At 41.3% G+C, this 20,267-nt stretch overlaps 1 protein-coding gene across 1 annotated transcript in view; it reads left to right on the top strand.

Moving 5' to 3' along the window:
* Positions 1–20,267, top strand: part of FAM91A1 (family with sequence similarity 91 member A1) — a 217,413-nt gene that overhangs the window by 94,274 nt on the left and 102,872 nt on the right. Inside the window, exons 10-14 of the mRNA XM_078686797.1 lie at positions 2,085–2,123; positions 2,338–2,450; positions 3,645–3,757; positions 9,563–9,675; positions 14,535–14,621. Of these exons, the coding sequence (XP_078542923.1) occupies positions 2,085–2,123; positions 2,338–2,450; positions 3,645–3,757; positions 9,563–9,675; positions 14,535–14,621 (465 nt within the window). The remainder of the gene's footprint in view (positions 1–2,084; positions 2,124–2,337; positions 2,451–3,644; positions 3,758–9,562; positions 9,676–14,534; positions 14,622–20,267) is intronic.

The following is a 20,267-nucleotide window of genomic DNA, read 5'->3' as shown; positions in this document are numbered from 1 at the left end:
GCTGTCTCAGACACAGGCTCTTTACCTAGGCCTTCAGTAAGAGGTGCTCGGTCCTGAATTTTCCTAGCAAACATTCCAAAAGCTGGCATCCTCTGTTAACTGGGCAGCCTTATGTGAACAAGCAGATGTTGGTGACCTTACACAACGATCTTACAAATGTAGGACTACCAGGCCCATATCTGCAGCAAGTGAAAGAACCTGGAGACCCAAAACCCTATTAAGATTCAGTGATCAAGTCAGTCTTACGTCATGTGCCATTACTACTGGAGCAATATTTTTACTCTGGCAACAAACCCCATCATCTGATTTGGTCTACAACCGCATACACTAGAAATGATTGAACTTGAAAGCTCCATACCAGCTAACTGTCCATCATGGAAAGAACAAACTGTTCCCTTACTGTACTATATGTATTGTGAGACTACCACCAAGGGTATGAATTATGTTCATTTCTGAAACAAAAAAACTGAAAATGCTCCTTTCCCCTGGTTTTATTTGAGATCTCTCAAAGTGGAAAAAATATCCCTACATAAACATATTAATTACTCAGTGACAAATGACTAACACCTTACAGAAAATTAAGAAGTACAATAAAACTATATCCTACATTCCAAAGCTCTATAACTCAAAATTAGACATTTCCTTCAACATTGTAAAGTACACATTCGCTGCCCAGTTTCAAAAACGTATATTTGTTTCCTTGATTAATTTCATAAAAGGAGAAATTGCCCTGAAAAGAAACCTGTTCCTGCCATCTTGAATAGGCAAAATACTCATTGGATTGAATGCAGAGCTTCATGTTCTAGAAATGTAAAAAGGTCACATACCCAGAACAAACTAATGATATGCTGGTCCCCTTTCCATCTCACTAGCTTTGACTCTTTCTGAACGGCTTGTTCTTAATAAAACAACTATTATTCTCTATCTGCAAGCTATTGTAAATAACCATCCTTTAAACACCTTCCTTGCTTACTGCGGTCTAAAACGTCTGAACCATCATACACCTCTGCTAAAAAGTGAAGGCAATAAAAGACATTCACACTAAAAAATCCAGATTCAGATGTGATTGTGTTAATAAAACTTGCTTTTTCACAGGTCATTGATCATACCTTAGGCATAATAGTCACTAGCAATACCTACCAACCTACACCATCCTGTGTAATCTCTCTGCAGCATTTAACATAGTGGACCATAAAATCTTAATGAATGCCATGTGGTCCTACATTACCATCAGTCTTAAAGTTCGTAAACTGGTTTATGTTTCCTGTATCAGCTGACTCAACTGCTCAACAATATGAATGCAATGCCAGTATCATTCAGAATCCTGAGAACTTTGAGCTATTTTGTCATTATGGACATTTTCCTATCCCTGCCTTTCAGTCTCTACTGGAACCATTAGGTGCCATGGTTGGCATATGAGGTATCAAAGTACATTAATATTTGAATGTCTCACAAACATCCTGAAAGGCATATCAGCACTCATTGCAAGTAAAAGCCCCAAATTCTGAGTATTTAATATTAGTAGCCTGCCCCTCCACAATTTCTTGAGATCACTGCTCTGTTGCATCCTCAAATTATTCAGAACAAGTATAGTAGCGTATACTTGTTCCCCTAAGTAGAATTGACAGCAGAGTCGGTAGTATCTCACAATTCAGCTGGATAGGCCAAGTATAGATCAGTATGAGCTGAATGTTTATTTTGATTCCTTTATGTGTTCATATCCATCTTAAGGAATGATTTGGTGTATATGAATTTTTCAAACTCAATGTAGGATGGCAGTGGATTATTATCGAATGCAAAGCTTGGTGCTAGCTTTCTAGTGCTAAAATGTTGTGATCCATGGTAAATTATGTTGCCGCTCTGTGAGGTCATTCCTTCAATTTTAATGATTGCGACTCCCTTGCATTCAAATCATCACTAATATGAAGTGATAAGAAAATGTTATTCATACTGTTTTATTATCTGGATTGATACCTGGAATTCACTGCAAGTGCTTCGGATTCCTGGTTTTTCTGAGTAACCAATTCTTGATATTTCACCAGACCTTTTCAATATGTTTATTAATAAAGTTTTTTGACTTTCAGCTTGCCAATGTGTTGGAGATAGATTTATCGTTAGTAAAGGTATGTATCCTGGTAAGAATTTTGGGTCTCATTGTCTTTTGATGGTTTCCTCTGAGTTTGATTTGAGCATATATTGTTTTTGGGATGAGGGCTCTCAATGGGCAGATATTGTAGAAATATGGATAATTTGGGTTTTCTTTTTACCTTAAAAGTATTTACCTAGACAAGTCACCTTTCATTTGCATATATATTTTTAATAATCTTTTTTTCCCAGAATGCAGTTTCGATGTATTGTCGTCTGGGTTTTGCACACAAAAAAGGACAAGTAATCCTTCCTGATCAGCTCCATCCATCTTGGAGGAATGTTCCATCTCTTAACAAACTAAAGTAACTATACATGGAAATGTTTCATTTCTTTTACGAAGAAGGAACTTTAGAGTTAGACAAATACCTTTGCATTTACCATCTCTTCTAGTATCCTGTTTGCGTCTCATAAACCGATATTGAAAGATACAAATGAATGATTTGGCATACCCATTTGTGTAGCAAAGTATATTAGGTCAATTTTCTTCTAAAATTGTAGGTGTCTCTCACAGCTTGGGATGTTAGTAATTTCCTTTCAATGTTTATTATGTTCTTTGGCAAGTCTTTAAAATTATTTTATTGTGTAATTAATAAGTTGGGTAATTTTTTTATACTGTAGTAGAGTACTTTTTCTTCAGAATACGGGCCTTCCTCAGCAATTTCTCTTTCATATTTAGGCATTGCACTGCATAAACCGTATTACTTTCAGGGTCGGTGGTGTCCAGAAAATCCAGTAGGTATCCATGATTGGGGGTTAGGCTCTTCTACAAATGCTGCATTTTAAGAGAAGGCACAACAAGATGGCCCTTTTTGCATGACCTTGTGGATTTGTACCAAAGACGTAACTGGCCTAAATATGTGGTATTCCAAGAATCTATAAGGAAATAGGAACTAGTAACCTGGTCCTTGCCAGAGCTTCCCACACAAGACGTAACATTTGCTGGTTCGAAAAAGGATTTTCTGAACTTGGGATTTCTTTTTGTTGTCATCGTATTAAGAACCTAGATTTTGTTGTCCTGTTGTTGGTGCCATATCCAACATTAGCTTATCTCTGGTGTATATTGGGTGCTTTGCAAACTTCAGATAACATTGGGCCTTTCTAAGTATACTGATCCATTATTTCTGGGTGTTCTTGAGGAGAGGTAGTCACAAATGCTCCCTCTGTGTTTCAGGGAAAAAATGTATTCCATTGAAATGAGGACATGCTTACATGTTGAAAATACACAAAGCATTCTTTGTTTTCCTTTTGTTCCCACGTAACCCTGTGAGGCTATTAATGTCATCACTCACTGCTTAAATTATTTTTTTTGTTAATGCAAAAAAGACATAGTTCCTTAATATCCTGCAGATCTGTGGCTATGTTGTATCTTTGCACAGAACATTTGCAATGTTAATGACTCCTTTGGTTTTTAGCCTAAGTATTGCATCATCATAGCTATGTATTTTGCAGATTTAGTAAGCAGATATTGCTGATTGGACTACGTTTGTTTCCATTAGGACTACTATGGATCCCCAAAAGATGCTTCTTTCTTGGGAGAGTGTGGAGAACAGTCCTGTTCTGGAGGTGTCCTCAGCTACAGATACTGATACGAACAGTCAGGAAGACCAAGGTTAACTTGAAATTATTATTATTTTTTACATTTTAATGCAAAGGGAGCTTGTCAGTGTAAACAAATATACAAGAAAAAAAAGAAAAAAAAAAGAAACCGAGGTAGCACCAGATCACATAATTTCCATAAAACAAAATTGGTTCATTGAAAAGATATATAACAGGAAAATCATATTTAAATTATCAATCCTTAAGTACCTTATGCCAAAAATTAGAAATTTTCGCATAGCATGCGTACCTCTGGTTTTTGCCACAGCTTTTTCCCTTTCACAAATCTCAACGAGCTACTCGGTTTAGGGGAGATCCAAGCCCTGGCGATGGTGAGCCTTGCAATAACCAGTAAGATGGCAAAAGGTGCACGACATGCCGGGCTAGGGGCAACCTTAAAACCCACCATTATCTCCTGTACGGTTAATCTTAGTTCTAGACTCAATCTGTCTCTACAAGTGGCGGACATGTTGCAAACATGTCCACTATGTCGACCGCAATGGCTCCACACTTGCGGCATTTTGTTTTGTCGTTGGGGGCTTGATCGCCTCTTTTTCCCCACCAGCTTGCTATCTTCTTAGAGGTGTAATATAGCATACACACTGTCCTAAAATGTTGGAGCTTTAAATTAACAACAGCTTCTTTTATTGTTGTGAATGCGTTGTTAATTAGTACGGCAGGGATATCTGTCCCCAAGTGTGAGCTGGAGACAAGGGTCTGTTCTGAGCTGTGAAAAGTATTGGTAAGCAATCCGTAGTGAGTGTTTACGGGGTGTTTCGAGAATAAATGTCAGTATTGCATATGCAGAAATGGATACGAGCCTTTGTGATCTCAAGAAAAAGACTCTAATCTTCAAATACTTGTAATAAGATTGTTGAGGAAGAGAAAATGTGTTCTGGAGACTTTGGAAGGTCTTGAAACCATTAATGTCGTATAAGTGACTAAGTCTCTCCACCTCGTACGTAGCCCAGCTTTTTGCCAGCCTATCCTTGAAGATCTCGGGCAAGAGTGGGTTATCCCAAAGAGGGAACCTATCGTGAAAAATTGGAAGCAAATAGCCAGAGAGAATATCCCGCCAAACAGTAACAGTGTCTCTAATGGTCTTGAAGCGGACTCGCTTGTAACAGTTCGGATCTAGAGTACCATATAGAAATCTACTACTGTCTTGGTCCAGTAAAAGCTGATCGTAAACATCTTTGTCTTTAGTTGAAAGGAGGCTGTGGAGACAGCCTGAGAAGAAGGCCCAGAAGTAGAGCTTAAAATCAGGCAGCTGAAGACCCCCTTGTATATTAGATATTTTATAAATTTAATCGCTTGGCGAGATTATGTATAGCCCCAAATGAAACTGCTTATAATCCCGTCAAGTTAAAAAAAAAAAAAAGTTACGAACTCTAAAAGGAATAGCACGGAATAGATATAAGAATTAAGGTAGTATTGACATCTTTATTATGTTACATCTGCCGCTAGTACTGCTGGGGAGATTATGCCATTTTTTCAGCCTTTTAGTGACTTAATGTAAGAGAGATTCATAATTCATAATAGGTATTTTTCGTAGTTCCGAAGTGATTCGTACGCCACGATAAGTTGCCACATGACAAACCCCTGCTCCAGGGCTAGCAGGTTTAAGGTTAATAATCACTTGTGTCTTACTAGTCTTTAGTTTGTTATCTTGAAATTAAAAGTTATTGTTCTTAAATGTAAAATGCTTGAACTAAGTGATGTAATGTGGCCTTCATGTCTTAGGGCTTGCCTGTCTTCAGAGAGACATAGGCCAGATGGTTTGTTGTGTCACAGTATATCTTATCAGCAGTCACAATTAGCTGAGCTAACTATAACACGTGCCCCTGCAATGCACTGCTTATGACCTCACATATTACATCACTCATAACATGGTCAGTGACATCACTGATGACATCATCCAGTGACAGTGAGTGTTAAATATATACCTAGGAGTATTGATGAATCAGTGGTTGTATGAGTGCCTGTACGTATGATTGAGTGTGTGACTGACTATATAAGTGAGGGATTAGGTGTCTCAGTGAAAGTATGGTTGAGGCACTAGGTTGTGTATCTGTCAGTCTGTCAGTTGGTGTCTAAGTGACTATATTGGTGGAGTAGTCTGTATGTGAGTGGCTGTATGGGTGATTGATTGGTTCTGAGTACCTGAATGGTTGTATGAGTGTCTGTGTGAGGGTGTGTGACGGCCTGCATGGATGAGTGAGTGGGTGAGGCAGTGGCTATATGGGTTAGTTAGTGCCTCTGTAAGGGGCTGCTTGGGTGACTGAGTGTGTGTATGGCTGTGTCGGTGAGTGAATGGATGTGTCGTGGTATATGGGTTAGTAACTGCATATGTGAAAGGCAGTACAGGTTAGTGTTGATGTATATGAGTGACTGTATGTGTGAGTGATTGTGAGAATGGCTGTATGGGTGAGTGTGAGCTTGTGTCAGTAACTGTATAGGTGAGTAAGTATGTGTTAGTATCTGTATGAATAAGTGTTGTGTAACTGTATAGGTAAGTGGCTGTGTGAGTCACCCTATGGGTGTGTGAGTAGCTCTCTGGGTGACTGACAGTGTGAGTTGCTGTATGGGTGTATGAGTTGATATATCAGTGGCTGTATTAGTGAGTGAGTTGGTGTATGAGTGGCTGTGTGGGTGACTGAGTGGATGTCTGTGTAGACCTATGAATCATTGAGTGGGTGTGTAAGTACTGGTATGGGAGTGTGTAGTAACCAAGCACTTAAGGAAAAATTAATATGCTTTATTAATGGCTACATGGTCAGTGGAGTCGGACAGCACCAGCTCTATCAACAGCTCCAACCAACACAGTGGCAATTCAACAAGTTGCTAAAAAACCATAACATTCTAGAATGAAAAAGGACTAATGAATTAAAGAGATACATAGCACAGTGAAATGTACAGGTTACTACAGTGTGTTAATAGTTCTGAGAATGGTAGTGTGGAATTTGGAGTGGGTGTATGAAAGGTTATATTAGGGTGTGAGTGGGTGCGTCAGATTCTGTGGATGATTTCATCAGGGATGTCATTTGAGATGTCATCAGTGATGTCAGTGACAATGTCATGAGTGATGTAATAATTGAGGTCATAAGCAGCGCATTGCGAGGGCCGAAGTTATTGCAACGCATTGCCGGGGCCTGGGTTATTACTTTTTACACACAGGGAGCTGCTGATGAAATGCAGCTCCCTGTGTGTAAAAATCAAAGTGATCCGCTTTGAGAAAGCGAGAGCAAAATGCTCTTGCTTGCTCAAAGCGGAGCACACTGTTTGCTGTGGCATGGCAGGAGTGGTGCTCCCGTCATGCCATTACAAACTGCAATATCCCGGGGGTGGACACCCTGGGACATAGCTGGAGCCGGCTGTTCCCAGGGCCATCTTAAGCTCCTGGATGTGGCAGCGGCCCCTCTCCTTTGATCACAATATGCCCCAGGGAGGTGGTGGTCCTCTGGGCCACAACAGACCCCCTTAGTGATTGCATTTGTGCCCCAAAGAGGTGGTGATCCCCGGGGCTGCGGGGAAGGTCCTATGGCCTCTCCCGCATTACTTACTATCAAAAAATAGTGTACCCGGGGAGGTGGCGGTCCCCGGGTCCGGTGGGTCAGCGAGGCCACCCATACAATTATAATTAGCCATGGGGAGGTAGTGTTCCCTGGGGCAGGTGCGTCTATGAGGCCCCCCATATTGTTTTAATGAGCCCCTGGGGTTGGCCGTCCCCGGGACATAACGGGGGTCTGCGAGAATTCCCCCCCCCCCCACACATAATTTTAAATAGCCCCGGGGAGGTGGAGGTCTGCAGGCGGCTCCAGTGGGCCAACCCGTATTCATAATCAAAAGAGCCCCGGGGAGATGGAGGTCCCCGGGGCTTTAATAAGCCCTAGGAGGGGACCCCCGTGTGCCCCCTCCTGTAATTAGTATAGGCCCCCGGGTCCTGAAATTTTCAGCAGATTTGCAGCAAAAGTCCCGCCCAAAAAATGCTTTTCATCCCCGGCGGGGTCCCTGTGGGACCCCCCACCATATCTGGGAGGTGAATATAGTCCTGCCCCTTTTATTTTTTGAAAACTTTTTTCTTTGACTCTGTTTCAAGCCGAGTCCCAAGATGGCTGCCAACACTTCCTGGTTGAAGTGTGGGCATCCAATCAAATTTTAGTAGGATTCGCGAGTCCACTGCAAGGACTTGCGTCTCCAGGTATTTATATTCTTTAAAACTACTGAGCAGATTTACACCAAATCCCAAATAAACACGCTTTCTGGACCACACCAGATCACAAAAAGCATGCTTTCTGCACCAACATCTAGCTTCCTGCCAAATTTGCTGTAATTCCATTCAGCAGTTCTGGCTTTAGTCGTGTTCAAAAATGAAAAATCTCCATAGACTTAACATTGGGAAAACGCGCTTTGGGAACCCCCAATTTTCTCGGCCTCCGCTTCACGGTCCACCCCGAAACTTTCAGCACAGCAGCTGAACCAAAAAGGGGAAGTTTTGTGAAACATTTGTGGTGATTCGGCAAATGGCCCCAAGGTTATTGACAGAACAAAAAACGCGTTTCCTATGGAAACTTTGGTCCTAACTATAACTACCTACGGCGTTACAATGTAGCAGTAACTCATTATCAGTAGATCATTATCATGGAGGGGATACTATTGTAGTTGAATATTAACAACCTCTATATATTGTCACCCAATTAGCACATCACTTCCTTTGCTCCACAAGTTACAACAACATCGTAGAGCTATACCCATGTCATTTATGGCAGGGGAGTTTAGCATTCTACTTTTTCCACTCAGCCAGTATATTTGTAGTCCAACTAATAGTCTATTGACTGGCTTTTGTGTTGTTTCACGATTAGATGTAGGTAGTTGAAACCCTGTTGACCTAAGTTTTTGAGCTTTGTTAGCCAAGATTCAGGCTGCAAAGTAGTTGGTCCGCGTTATTCTCATGTCGTTTGTATTAATTGTGCATTTAAATATTCTTTAATTTTCTAAGAAGTCACAAACACCCTGCGTGGGTGTTGTGGACCCCCAATAGTCCCCGGGCCACAGGTTAAGAACTGGTGTCTTAGTGTATTTGGGACTACAGGTTTAGAACTGCTGTCCTAGTGTATGTACGTTGGGCTCCCATGTGCCATAAAGATCAAAGAATCAATGTACTTATCTCATCCCCTTAAATCCCAGAAGAGATTGTCTCTTTTTGCTCTATATAACTGATTGCTTCATCCATGTTGGCCAGCTCTTAAAAATATATATAATTTTTTTCTCATCAGAACTGTATTTAGTTTTGCACATGAACTCAACGTATATAAAAGGAGAAAATAATATGTGTGAAGAGAGATTAAAATGGCAATTATACATCTTTGATAATATATTTGATTAATATCATGTACATAACTAGTTTGCTCTTAAGCACAGCATATCATGCCACTTGAGTTGCCAAGTTCCTGCGGGTTGCGCTTTGTAGTGCAAAATATGTTAGCTGTAATCAGCAGGCCAACCCAGTTTTAATATTTAGTACCCAAGACTAGCTATAAGGCAATATTCACATTTCCAATATCTTTCTGACTGTAAAAGATAGAAGACCGAACAATGCTTGAAAAAAGTTCCAGTCCCAATGTGTAGCCTCATGTCATTGAAATGGAAATAAATACTGATTCATATTACGAACTGATTTTGACAACAACCTCTGCTTTTGTTAGAATGTGTACAAATAATTTCTTGTCTTTATATCATTTTTTCTATACTGAAAATTGAATGAAGAATATTGAAAAAGAAAAAATGTCTCATTAAGAAATATGCTTTGCTCTAACAGCAGACACTGCCAGTGTGAGCAGCCTTAATCTTTCAAGTGGGCATACAAAGCGGATCGCATTTCTGTTTGATTCAACACTCACTGCCTTCCTAATGATGGGGAACCTTTCACCCGTGAGTATTTGTGTTACACATTGTATAGCCATTAGAAAATGAAACACACCAAATTCCTTTACTGTCTTATTCAAAAGAGATATGCAGTGTTCTGTTCCTATGGGTTTCTTTGAGGATTTCCACCAGATCATTAATTCTCCTGCACAGATACCTTGGAATGCCAGCTCCATTAGTTGCAATCTAGTCTACTCTTCTGTGAGATTTATTTGCATCGCTGACATCTGGCTACTATTACAAGTTGCTTTTCTCAATTCTGTAAATGTTTGCTATGATTTCACTACCAGTAGACGAAGGCCTAGTATCTTTCTGACTTAGTTCTCATTAATGTATTTCTTATTTATGCTCTGCATCCACACCCTAACCAATCTAAGCTTGTTAAAGCATCACACAACTTTTAAGGACCTTTTTCCAGATCCTGTGGTGGCACTTACAACTAGGTAATAGTCCTGGTGGTTACTGTAATCTAGTCCCAGCATTCCATTGCTAAGGGTACTATTGCACTACAGACATTAAGAGTCGAGTATTCAAACCCTTGATTTTAGAGGAGTAAAATGATTTAGGTACACTATGACACAGTAATGACAAATAGTGAAGAAAAATGTATATTCTATTTTACTTCTTTAAATTTATTTAAACAGGAATCAACTAATATTTACAATCGGAGAACTGCAGACTGTTAAAAATGATTAGGAAAATAAATATTAAGGTTCTACCTCCTTCGGAATTTTAGATATGACCCCACATATTTTCGTGCCCATAGAGGTTAGTAAATGTTAAATTAATTGTTACTTTATACATAAATTGTTGTGTTGGGCTTTGACACTACCTTTTAGAAATAGATGTCTCTAGTTGGCAGTGGTTGATACCCTGTCCAAGTAGGTACCCTTCCTTCTAGTCAGGGTAAGGGAGTTACACACCCAAATAACCCCTGCTCACCCCCTTGTTGGCTTGGCACAAGCAGTCAGGCTTATCTCAGAGTCAATGTGTAAAGTATTTGTACATAGCACACACACAGTAACACAGTGAAAACACTACAAATAGACACCACACCAGTTTAGAAAAATAAGCTATCTTTATTTAAACCAACACGACCAAAACGACAAATATCCAATATGCACCACTCAAAATATCACTTTTAAAAGATTTAAGCAATTCTGTCCATAGAACTGGATACGTTGATTTTAGCACAAAGTACCTTTGATGCGTCAAAATCCCAGTCAAAAAACAGCTGCAAAGAAGAAAAGCATCAGAAAATACTACGATTCTTTGGTTCTTGAGTCCCAGGGCAATGGAGGTGTCAGTCCTGCTTCACGCAGGAGAAGTGTGTGTCAATTCCCTACTGCAAGGAGAAGCGATGCGTTGATTTCCAGAGACGACTCTTTTCGGCAGGGTGATACGTTGGAAACTTTACGTGCTGGGGTAGTGCGTTGGTGGCGAAACAGGTGCTGCGTTGAATGTTTCGTCCGCAGACCAGTGCTGCATCACTTCTTTTAGCTGCACAGCAGGGACTGCATCGGTGTGGAGGTCTCTGACGTCAGATTCACTGTGCTCTGGATTCGGGCTGCAGTGGTTCTTTGGGCCGCAAAAAGGCGCTGCACTGATTTTTCAGCCGCATGGCAGCGATGCGTTGTATTTTCAACCGCACGGCAAGCTTGCGACAGGAAAAGCGGCGCTGGAAAGGCAATGCGTGTATTTTCAAGTCTTGAAGCAGCAGAACCACCTCCAAGGGCTGTAAACTGGAATATGCACCACTTGTCAGGTCAGAACTACCAGAAGTGGAGTTCAGGGGGGCTGCAGATGGAGTCTTCGATAGCCCTGAGGCCTGCAATAGGAGGCAAGCACACAAGCATTGGAAAACCTTGGAAAAGCAGCATACAAGAAAACAAAGTCCAGTTTTTTCACTGCCCACAGACAGAAGCAGCAACTGCTGGCCGACCTAGCAAAGGAACACACAGCACAGGGGAAGTACTTCTGATAGCTCTTCAACTATTCTTCTGGCAGAGACCTCAGACCGGAGGTGTTCTAAAAATGTGGGGTTACAGGGCCAGTACTTCTACCCATTTTGGCCTTTGAATTAGGCATATTTCAAAGGAAAGTCTTTGTTGTCCACAAGAACCTGCCTTGGCTCCAGACACACTACAGGGGCTAGAGGCAGCATTGTGAGAGGGGAGGCACAGCCGTATTCAGGTGTCAGTGACCGCTCCTCCCACCATCATGATATGCAGGGCTTACCTCAGCGCCCTTTGTGTGACGGTCTAGAGTGAATGGAAAAAGAGTCCAACTGTCAGTCTAAATCATAGGTGGACTCAAATCTCTCTCTCTCTCTCTCTCTCTCTCTCTCTCTCTCTCTCCCTCTCCCTCTCGCTCGCTCTCTCTCTCTCTCTCTCCCTTTCTCCCTCTCTCCCTCTCTCCCTCTCTCCCTCTCTCCCTCTCTCCCTCTCTCCCTCTCTCCCTCTCTCCCTCTCTCCCTCTCTCCCTCTCTCCCTCTCTCCCTCTCTCCTTCTCTCCCTCTTTCTCCCTCTTTCTCCCTCTTTCTCCCTCTTTCTCCCTCTTTCTCCCTCTTTCTCCCTCTTTCTCCCTCTCTCTCTCTCTCTCTCTCTCTCTCCCTCTCTCTCCCTCTCTCTCCCTCTCTCTCTCTCTCTCTCTCCCTCTCTCCCTCTCTCCCTCTCTCCCTCTTCCTCTTCCTCTTCCTCTTCCTCTTCCTCTTCCTCTTCCTCTTCCTCTTCCTCTTCCTCTTCCTCTTCCTCTTCCTCTTCCTCTCCCCCTCTCCCCCTCTCCTCTCCCCCTCTCCCCCTCTCCTCTCCTCTCCCCCGGTCTTTAATTATCAGGACATGAAAAAAACACGCCCAACCTTTCACATACACGGCTACCTTGGGCCAACCTAAGGGGCGTCTTACATGTAGAAAAAGAGATGTTTTGGACTGGCAAGTGGGTGTCCCCCTTGCCAGGTCGAAATGACAAATTTAAACAGCACTTGCAGACACTCCAGTGGCAGGCCTGAGACATGTTTGCAGGGCTACTCATCAGGGTGCACAATCAGTGCTGCAGGCCCACTAGTAGCATTTGATTTACAGGTCCTGGGCACCCACAGTGCACTTTACTAGGGACTTATCAGTAAATCAGATTTGCCAATCATGAATAAACCAATCACCATTTCAATTTACAAAGAGAGCATTTGAACGCTAGCACTGATTAGCAGTGGTAAAGTGCCCAGAGTCCTAAAGCCAACAAACAGTTAAGAAAAATTTGGAATAAGAAGGCAAAACATTTGAGTATAAGTCTGCAAAAAGGGCCAGGCCCAACACAGCCTATTAGTTCGAAACCCTGGCTATGCTTTCAAGATTTTTAGTATTTTGGTTGTTTTGCCATATGATCTCAGTTTATTTACTACAGTACAGGGCTGGCCAAGGCAACGCATGAGTGTTTGCCCAAAGGCGCATTGATTATCCAAAAAAGCAAACTGAAAGATGGATCGCAGTCAAAGTAAACAAATAGTTGGGCTACTGTAGCTCAGTGTCACTGTTAAATGTTTGCTGAAACATTACTGTGTAACATACAGGTTACAAGTTCCAATACCAATTATATTGGTTTGATAGGCTAAAACACCTGCTGCTTAGTGTGTGTTATTGGTATTTTATATATAACAAACCTAAGCCAAAGTGCAGTGGTGAGCTCTACGTAGAACATGGTTATGTCAGAAGCATCTCAAACGATAGGTGCTGGCATCTATTTGAAACCAGATTACACAAACAGAATGTAACGAGTAGCTGCCAATAGCAAACTATTACTGCTACATTCCTAGACAGCACACTGTGTAGTGAATGTTTACATAACTTTTTTTTTATTACATTACACATATTTACAATTTAGAATACATTAAGATGCAGCAATTTACCTACAGTCGCTTAGTATTCAGTAATGTGGCACAACTTGCATTAGAACACAGGTCCCTTGGTTTTAAGGTCAAATGAGTAAATTTCCGTTTGACTATAATCAAAGCTGTTTTACGAATTGGAATGCAGGACACAGGAGCCTCTGTGCTATTAATCTGTTTTCCTGTTCCACTTCTCCACTCTCTGCCTGTAGATAACGGAGCCTTTTTACTTTCAGCCAAATGGATTGTTTGTAAAGGAAAAAAAGACGTAAAATATGTACACACACAAGTCAAATATCTGAAAGTCCGGGTTGTTTTCTAAAGAGGGGCAGGTGAGAGGTATTCACAGATACATTGAACATTCTAAGGGTGTTCCTACTTAACTCTTTAAATACAAGCATGCCATGGGGCGACTTTGCGTACTTTGTTTCTGGTGTTCCCTTCCAAGTCTCACTCTAAAACAACATACTAGGGAAGGAAAACCATTTAATTGATCCTGCCTCCTTCCTCCTCACAAAAGCAAATATATGTTGGCATTGTATGTCTTTGATGCTCCAAAGACCTGAACATAAAATAAGCAAATGAAAAATTCTTTACTGAGTGTTGAAAAGGCGGGTAGCATAGTTTAAAATCGGACCAGTTTTTGCAGTATGCTTGTTAATGATGCACATGTTTTTGTCTGCCCCCTGGTATTTAGAAAGTGGAGGCTAGGTCAGCCTGACTGAAAGGTTCTAGGGCGTGCACATGGGCCTATGGTTTGAGCTCTGTTGATCATTGGGGGAAACAGGCACTGCAGTACTCGAATATTGAGGCTTTTGAACTGACATTTTTGCCCTAACAGCGTGATGCCCAAACACCTCCCCTAAAGATACACCCCTGATTATAACCCTGCTTTAAAGTAATTTGGTTATTCATAAAAAATATACTGTGGTTATGCTGTTATAAAATGACAAAACAATTTACTGTAGAATGCCTTGTTTTCCAGAATTTGAAAAGTCATGCCGTAACCATGTTTGAAGTGGGCAAGCTTTCAGATGAGTCTCTTGACAGTTTTCTCGTGGAGCTTGAAAAGGTAAGGTGACCAATTCAGAAGAAGTTAGTAATGAATATAGTTTCTTGGAGTATTTGCTCATAAACTGCTTTAGCCTACGCAGTTTGCTCTTCACTGTTATTGGCTCAGCGAAATTCAATTTATCCTAGTTTTGTAATAATTTTGTACATTTTAACCCCACCTGCAGCTTTGTCCATTTCTCCCGCTGAATTTTGAGAAGAATGCTTCAGATGTTCTATAGCAGATTAATATGATCCTGCCAATGTACTATCAGTGTCATTGAAATTTGAAACTTTTTTTACTTTGGGTAAACCTTTACACTTAAGGCAGATTCTGCTTTGCAAAAATGCTCTCCAGTATCTTGATGATACAATTTCCAGAATATAAAAACATAGAGCTGATGTTCTCAGTTCTGTAGTTCTTGGTAAGTTTGTGGCAGTAACACACTGACATATCCATTTAGCAAGTCACTAACATTATCAAGCTAGATCAAATAATGTGAGTCATTATGTCCCTGACCCATTACTTTACAGTTATTTGGGCCTTTGTCTGGCTGAAGGTTTTTCTCTGTTCTTTTCTCCAGGCACCTCAGAAATGTTCTTCCCATATCACATAAAAACAAATCTCAGCTGTTACTGCTAGCAAAAAGCACACATTTAAACCCTTTCACTGCTAGGACACCCCCAACCCCAACCGTGCAAAGCCTTTTCTTGGCTATTTAGGGTAGTTTGTGCTTAGTCCTCCATAACGTTTTGCCACAAAAGCTATCCATGCCAAATTGTTGTCATCTTTTTCCAACATCCTGGGGATTCTAAAGGTACCCAAGGATTGTGGATTCTCCTGGAGGTGTCTGAGAAAATAGCCAAAGTATAGTTACATTTTGAGTTTTTGTGGAACAATAGGAAAAAAGTGCTCTGGATAAAAGTGTTTTGTTCATTAAACGTGCATCAACAAATGATTTGATGTGCTAAAGTCACCTTCTTCCCAGCTTTCAGGAGCATGCAAAAATGAATAAAAAAACCACATTTTTGACCACAGTTTTGGTATTTTTCAAAGAGGTAGCCCCTTCTTCATATTTTTTGTGCTTTCAACCTACTTCCAGTTTATAGTGCAAACCAGTACGAAACCCATGCGTGATCGAGGAAAGCTATATATTTCTGAAAGGTTGACAAACTTCCGAATTCAGCAAGAAGTCATATGTCTGGATCCCTCAAGGTTTTCACAAAGAAACTAACTCTTGAAATAAATTAATATTGAAAACAAGTAGGAAACACAGCCATTTGTGATCATGTTTTCATTGTAACTTTTTTTCACAATGGCCAATTTACAAAAGCAATTTACCATTACTTTTGCATAGTCCCTTTTCATTGGGCGGGATATATAGGGTTTGTAAGTTCTCCCAGAAACCAAGGTACCCAGAGCCAACAACTCAGTTTCACTGTACAACGTTTTTTTACTGTATTGAGTGTAGACCAATTCACATGGTGAAATATATAGAGTGAAAAATAGGTATCAAGGTAACCTTGGTGTTTCTGAAATGGGCACAAGATATGGAGTTTAAGAGCAGTGGGTATTTGTACATCCTGAAGGTGTAGGTACCGGTATGAGCATATGATTTAGAGAGTATTTTTCAAAATGTCTTACACAATGGCTTGCATTTGGAAGGGACAAATGCATCGAAATCCAATTGGTATTAATAAATATCGTGCTTTTAAATGCTCCCACATTTCTTCTGATAAAAATGGTACCTTTCTTGTCTTTGTAGACCTAGTGTCCGTGACAGCAAACTGCCCAAAATGCAACATGGATACATCACATTTTGTCGCTCAAAACAGACCCGTTTTTACAAAGTGGGTAGCTGTGGATTTTGGGCCCTAGCTCAGCCAGCACTTCGGGAAACCTAGCAAACCTGTACAATCCAGGATGGGGTTGCTTGCTTGGCTCTTCACAGGTTGTTTTCCCCAGAATCCGTTGCAGTCCTCAAAAAGTAGCAGCTTTTTTTTTTTACTCAAGGCCAAGTCACACAAGTGGTAAGCGTTTTTATTTGGACAAGTGGGGAACTCTAGGTGGTAGGAATTTTGTGGACTCCTGCTGATTCCGGAACTTTACGTCCCAGAAATACTAGGTAAATGTGCAATTTCATTCAAAGTTTGAGGTTTGTAGGGCACTGTGGATAAGAAAACTTTGTGGGATCTGCACGAGGCATACCTCCCTGGACTCATTTGGTTGTCTGGTTTTCAGAAATGTCTGGGTTTCAGAAATGCCTGCGTTTGATAGGTCTCCCCAGGTGGCAGCTGACCCGAGCCCAAAACGTGCTTCCATTCAGAATAGAAGTAGGATGATATTAGGACTTAACCCAACTCTGCTACTCGTATGTATAAAAAAGCTTCCAGAATCTAAATTTCCCTTCTTGACAAAAATATGGGAATTCTTTTGTCACCAGAGGGGCAAAAACACTGTTGGGGTCATACTGAAGGTGAAAGCTAGGCCTGATGACGACAGGGTGCCTTACCACCCCAAACCTTGATGCAATAAAAGGTGTCTAGTGGGCTTTTCTGCCCCTTCTACCAGGACAGATTGGAGTTAAAAGACCACTTATCTGTCCCTGGGGGCGGGGGCAGAAAGACTGTTGCGTGTAAATTGTGGGGGTGGGGTTAAGCCCAATGCTTAGGCGGGTCGCCTCCACCCATTTTCCCCACAGAAGAATCATCCCTGGTGTTTAGTGGGCTTTCTGCTCACAGAGAGGCGGATTGGTGATGACAACCTCCAGTATACACACAAGGCGAAACACTGCCACTGGGGGGGCAGAAAGACATTTGGGCCTGGAGTAGGGGGGGAGCACTAGACCATTGCTTGGGGGGATGCTCCCCCTCCAAATATATTCCCTGAAGGTCTAGTGGACTTTCTGCCCCCCAGTGGCAGCAGATTGGAAGGAAACACCTCCAGTCTACCCAGACAGGGGACAGAAAAAGTCGTGGGGGTTGTATAGGTGGGTGGGGGACCCCACCCATTTTGCATAAGAAAATCCCAGGTTTCTAGTTGGCTTTCACCTCTTCCCGCAGATTGAAGGTTAGAACCACCATTCTGCACCTGTTGGGGGGCAGGGGGCAGGATGGCAGAAAGACTTTAGTGCTGGGGAGGGGGACACATTTGACTATTGGCAGTGGGCTCCCCACCTTAAAAATATTCCCTGGAGGTCTACCGGGTAGATCCCTTCGGGAGTGGTGCCATTGGAAAGGGGAGATGCTCCCCTTTCTAATGATACCTCCCCCATCCCAATTTGTGCTCTTGGGGGGCTGAGATATGCGCCCGAGAAACTAATGCAGTGAAAATAAAATAAGACCCATTGTCTCATTTCACTTTCAATGTAATTACGTAAGTTCGTCAATACTCACAAAAAAAATGCCTCAGGCTGCTGGGGTAACTTCCCTAGCTCCTGGGGCTAAAAATAAGTAAAAGGAAAAGGAATTCCCTCTGGTGCTCGCATCAGAGATTTGCTGCCGTGGCTTCGAGGACGGTCTGGAGCCTTCATTGGTACATGAGGAACAGTTCGGAGGATGGCACAGAGCCATCCTCTGCAGCAAAGTAGTTAAGCTGCCAGTGTTGGAGAATATTAATTGGTCTGAAGAACATATGTAATTAAAATATATGGTGTAATAGACATAACATAACAAAGCAGGTGTATTTGTAAATCGCACGATTACCCGAAGGTATCCTGGCGCTGAATAACAGATGTTTATTGTTACCCAACTCAATGGTACTCATTTTATCAACCTCAAATGGATGAAAGGCTGAGTGGACCCGCCGGGATTTGAACCTGTGACCATGAGGTCGAATACAGGCCCCTGCAGTGGCTGCTTTAGTCCACTGAGCCACCAGGCCCGGCTGGTCTGGTATGGTGAAAACTTAAATGGTAGGACCATAAATGTCCAAAAAATGCAAACTGAAAGATGGGCCACAGTAAAACTAAGTTTTTGTCCTGCTGATCTAGCTCAGTGGCACTGTTAAATGTTTGCTGTAAGGAAGGACCTGGGTTTGCAGTTCAGGCTGGACTATTCCTATTGGAGTAGGGTCAAGACTGATTTGCATATAGCTGGATCCAATCTGAGGAGGCACAGTGTGTAAAGCAACAATGGTTTGGAATTCGACCCAAGTGATTACCAGTGGCTGAGAATGATTCAAGCATTCCATCCATCACTGTTTTGTATACTTATTATGAGGAGCAAATACATGCCCATACTATTCCTGGAAAATAAGCATACATTGTAGTTGCTACATTACAAGTTGACAGATACCTATTTGAAATCAATGCTATATTTTAGATCATGCATGTGACACATAAACGCCCTAAAAACTGAAAGCAATCATATTTGTGAAGGAGGTTTTTAATATGCCAATGAGTGGCAAGTGGGTTGAACCAGGTAATCTGATATTGTTCTAAAATTGAACAAAAGCAGAGACTGATTTTTTAGCCAGTAATTAGGCGAATAGTAATGGAAACACTCTTTGCAGGAATGACACTTATTGGAAGTCTTAAACATAAATAAAATGTTAAGAATTTTTCATGTTTGTTGTTAATACTACAACCCAATGGCGGGCCATATGTCTGAATCCCGGGTCCATTCGAAATGCATCTTTATGAACACTAATATATAGTTTTTTAATTTTATTTATATTATAATGTCCATTTCTTGTAAGAGTTCAGTCAAAACTTTTTATTCGGCAATAAAGCCATAAAAAGACATTGCATCAATTAAATAATGATAAAACATACAATATAAAAGTAATAAAAAATACCAAATTTAGAATAAATACAATAAAAAAATCGTAAAATGAAATGCACACAATATAGGCTTAATATGCTGCAAGATAAAATGCTTCACAATTCATCAAGGTGAATTTTTTTTTAACACTTTGCCGGAGTCTAAGCGTTTGACATACATAGCAAGTTACAGCAAGACAACAGTGTTCAGATTCTAAGCGTTGAAGATACTGCAAACACTCTTTATAAGATCTGGAGCCAAGAGTGTGTGAACATGGTATTAAATACTGTTTTTTCGGGCGCGCAAAAAACTACAAAATAAAATAAAATGTGCCAATGTTTACTTAGAGGTATTGTCGTGGGGGCTGAGGGGCAGGGATTGGAACCAGGTACCTCGCTGAGGGTAGGCTACTATAAAGTGCAAGGAGCTGAGTCTAAAGCGAGTTAAATAAAAGCTGTGTTCGCTGTTTGAGACCTATGTTAAGTAATGCTCAATCCCTACCTCATGCTGACAAAAAGTGTTTCACTGTAAGTTTTGAACTATTATCAATTTCGTTTGGAAAGTGAAAAAGATTTGAAAGACCTATATCAAAAAAGTCCTTTTTAACATGGGCGAGCCAGGGGATGGAAAAAGCTCGATCCTATCTCAGACAGTCTTCAGTAACTAAACCAGAGAATGTGGTGTGCTTTGATTGCCAAATCCTAAGCCAAATAAGTGGTGGTGTGACCTGAACTAAATCCTCTAAGAAAGGAAGTCCAACCTCCAAGTGGGCCATAAGGCTGGCCGTACCTTTGGGGATCGCTAGAAGCCTACAAAGGAATTCACGTTAAATATTTTTTTAGAGACTGCCTGGAAGGATATACCATCACACACTACCCCCATAACACTCCAATGAAAAATGTTT

This window comes from Lissotriton helveticus, chromosome 4_1 (assembly GCF_964261635.1).
Source record: "Lissotriton helveticus chromosome 4_1, aLisHel1.1, whole genome shotgun sequence".
Classification (NCBI taxonomy): Eukaryota; Metazoa; Chordata; class Amphibia; order Caudata; family Salamandridae; genus Lissotriton; species Lissotriton helveticus.
This window is presented reverse-complemented; position numbering and strand designations above follow the sequence as displayed.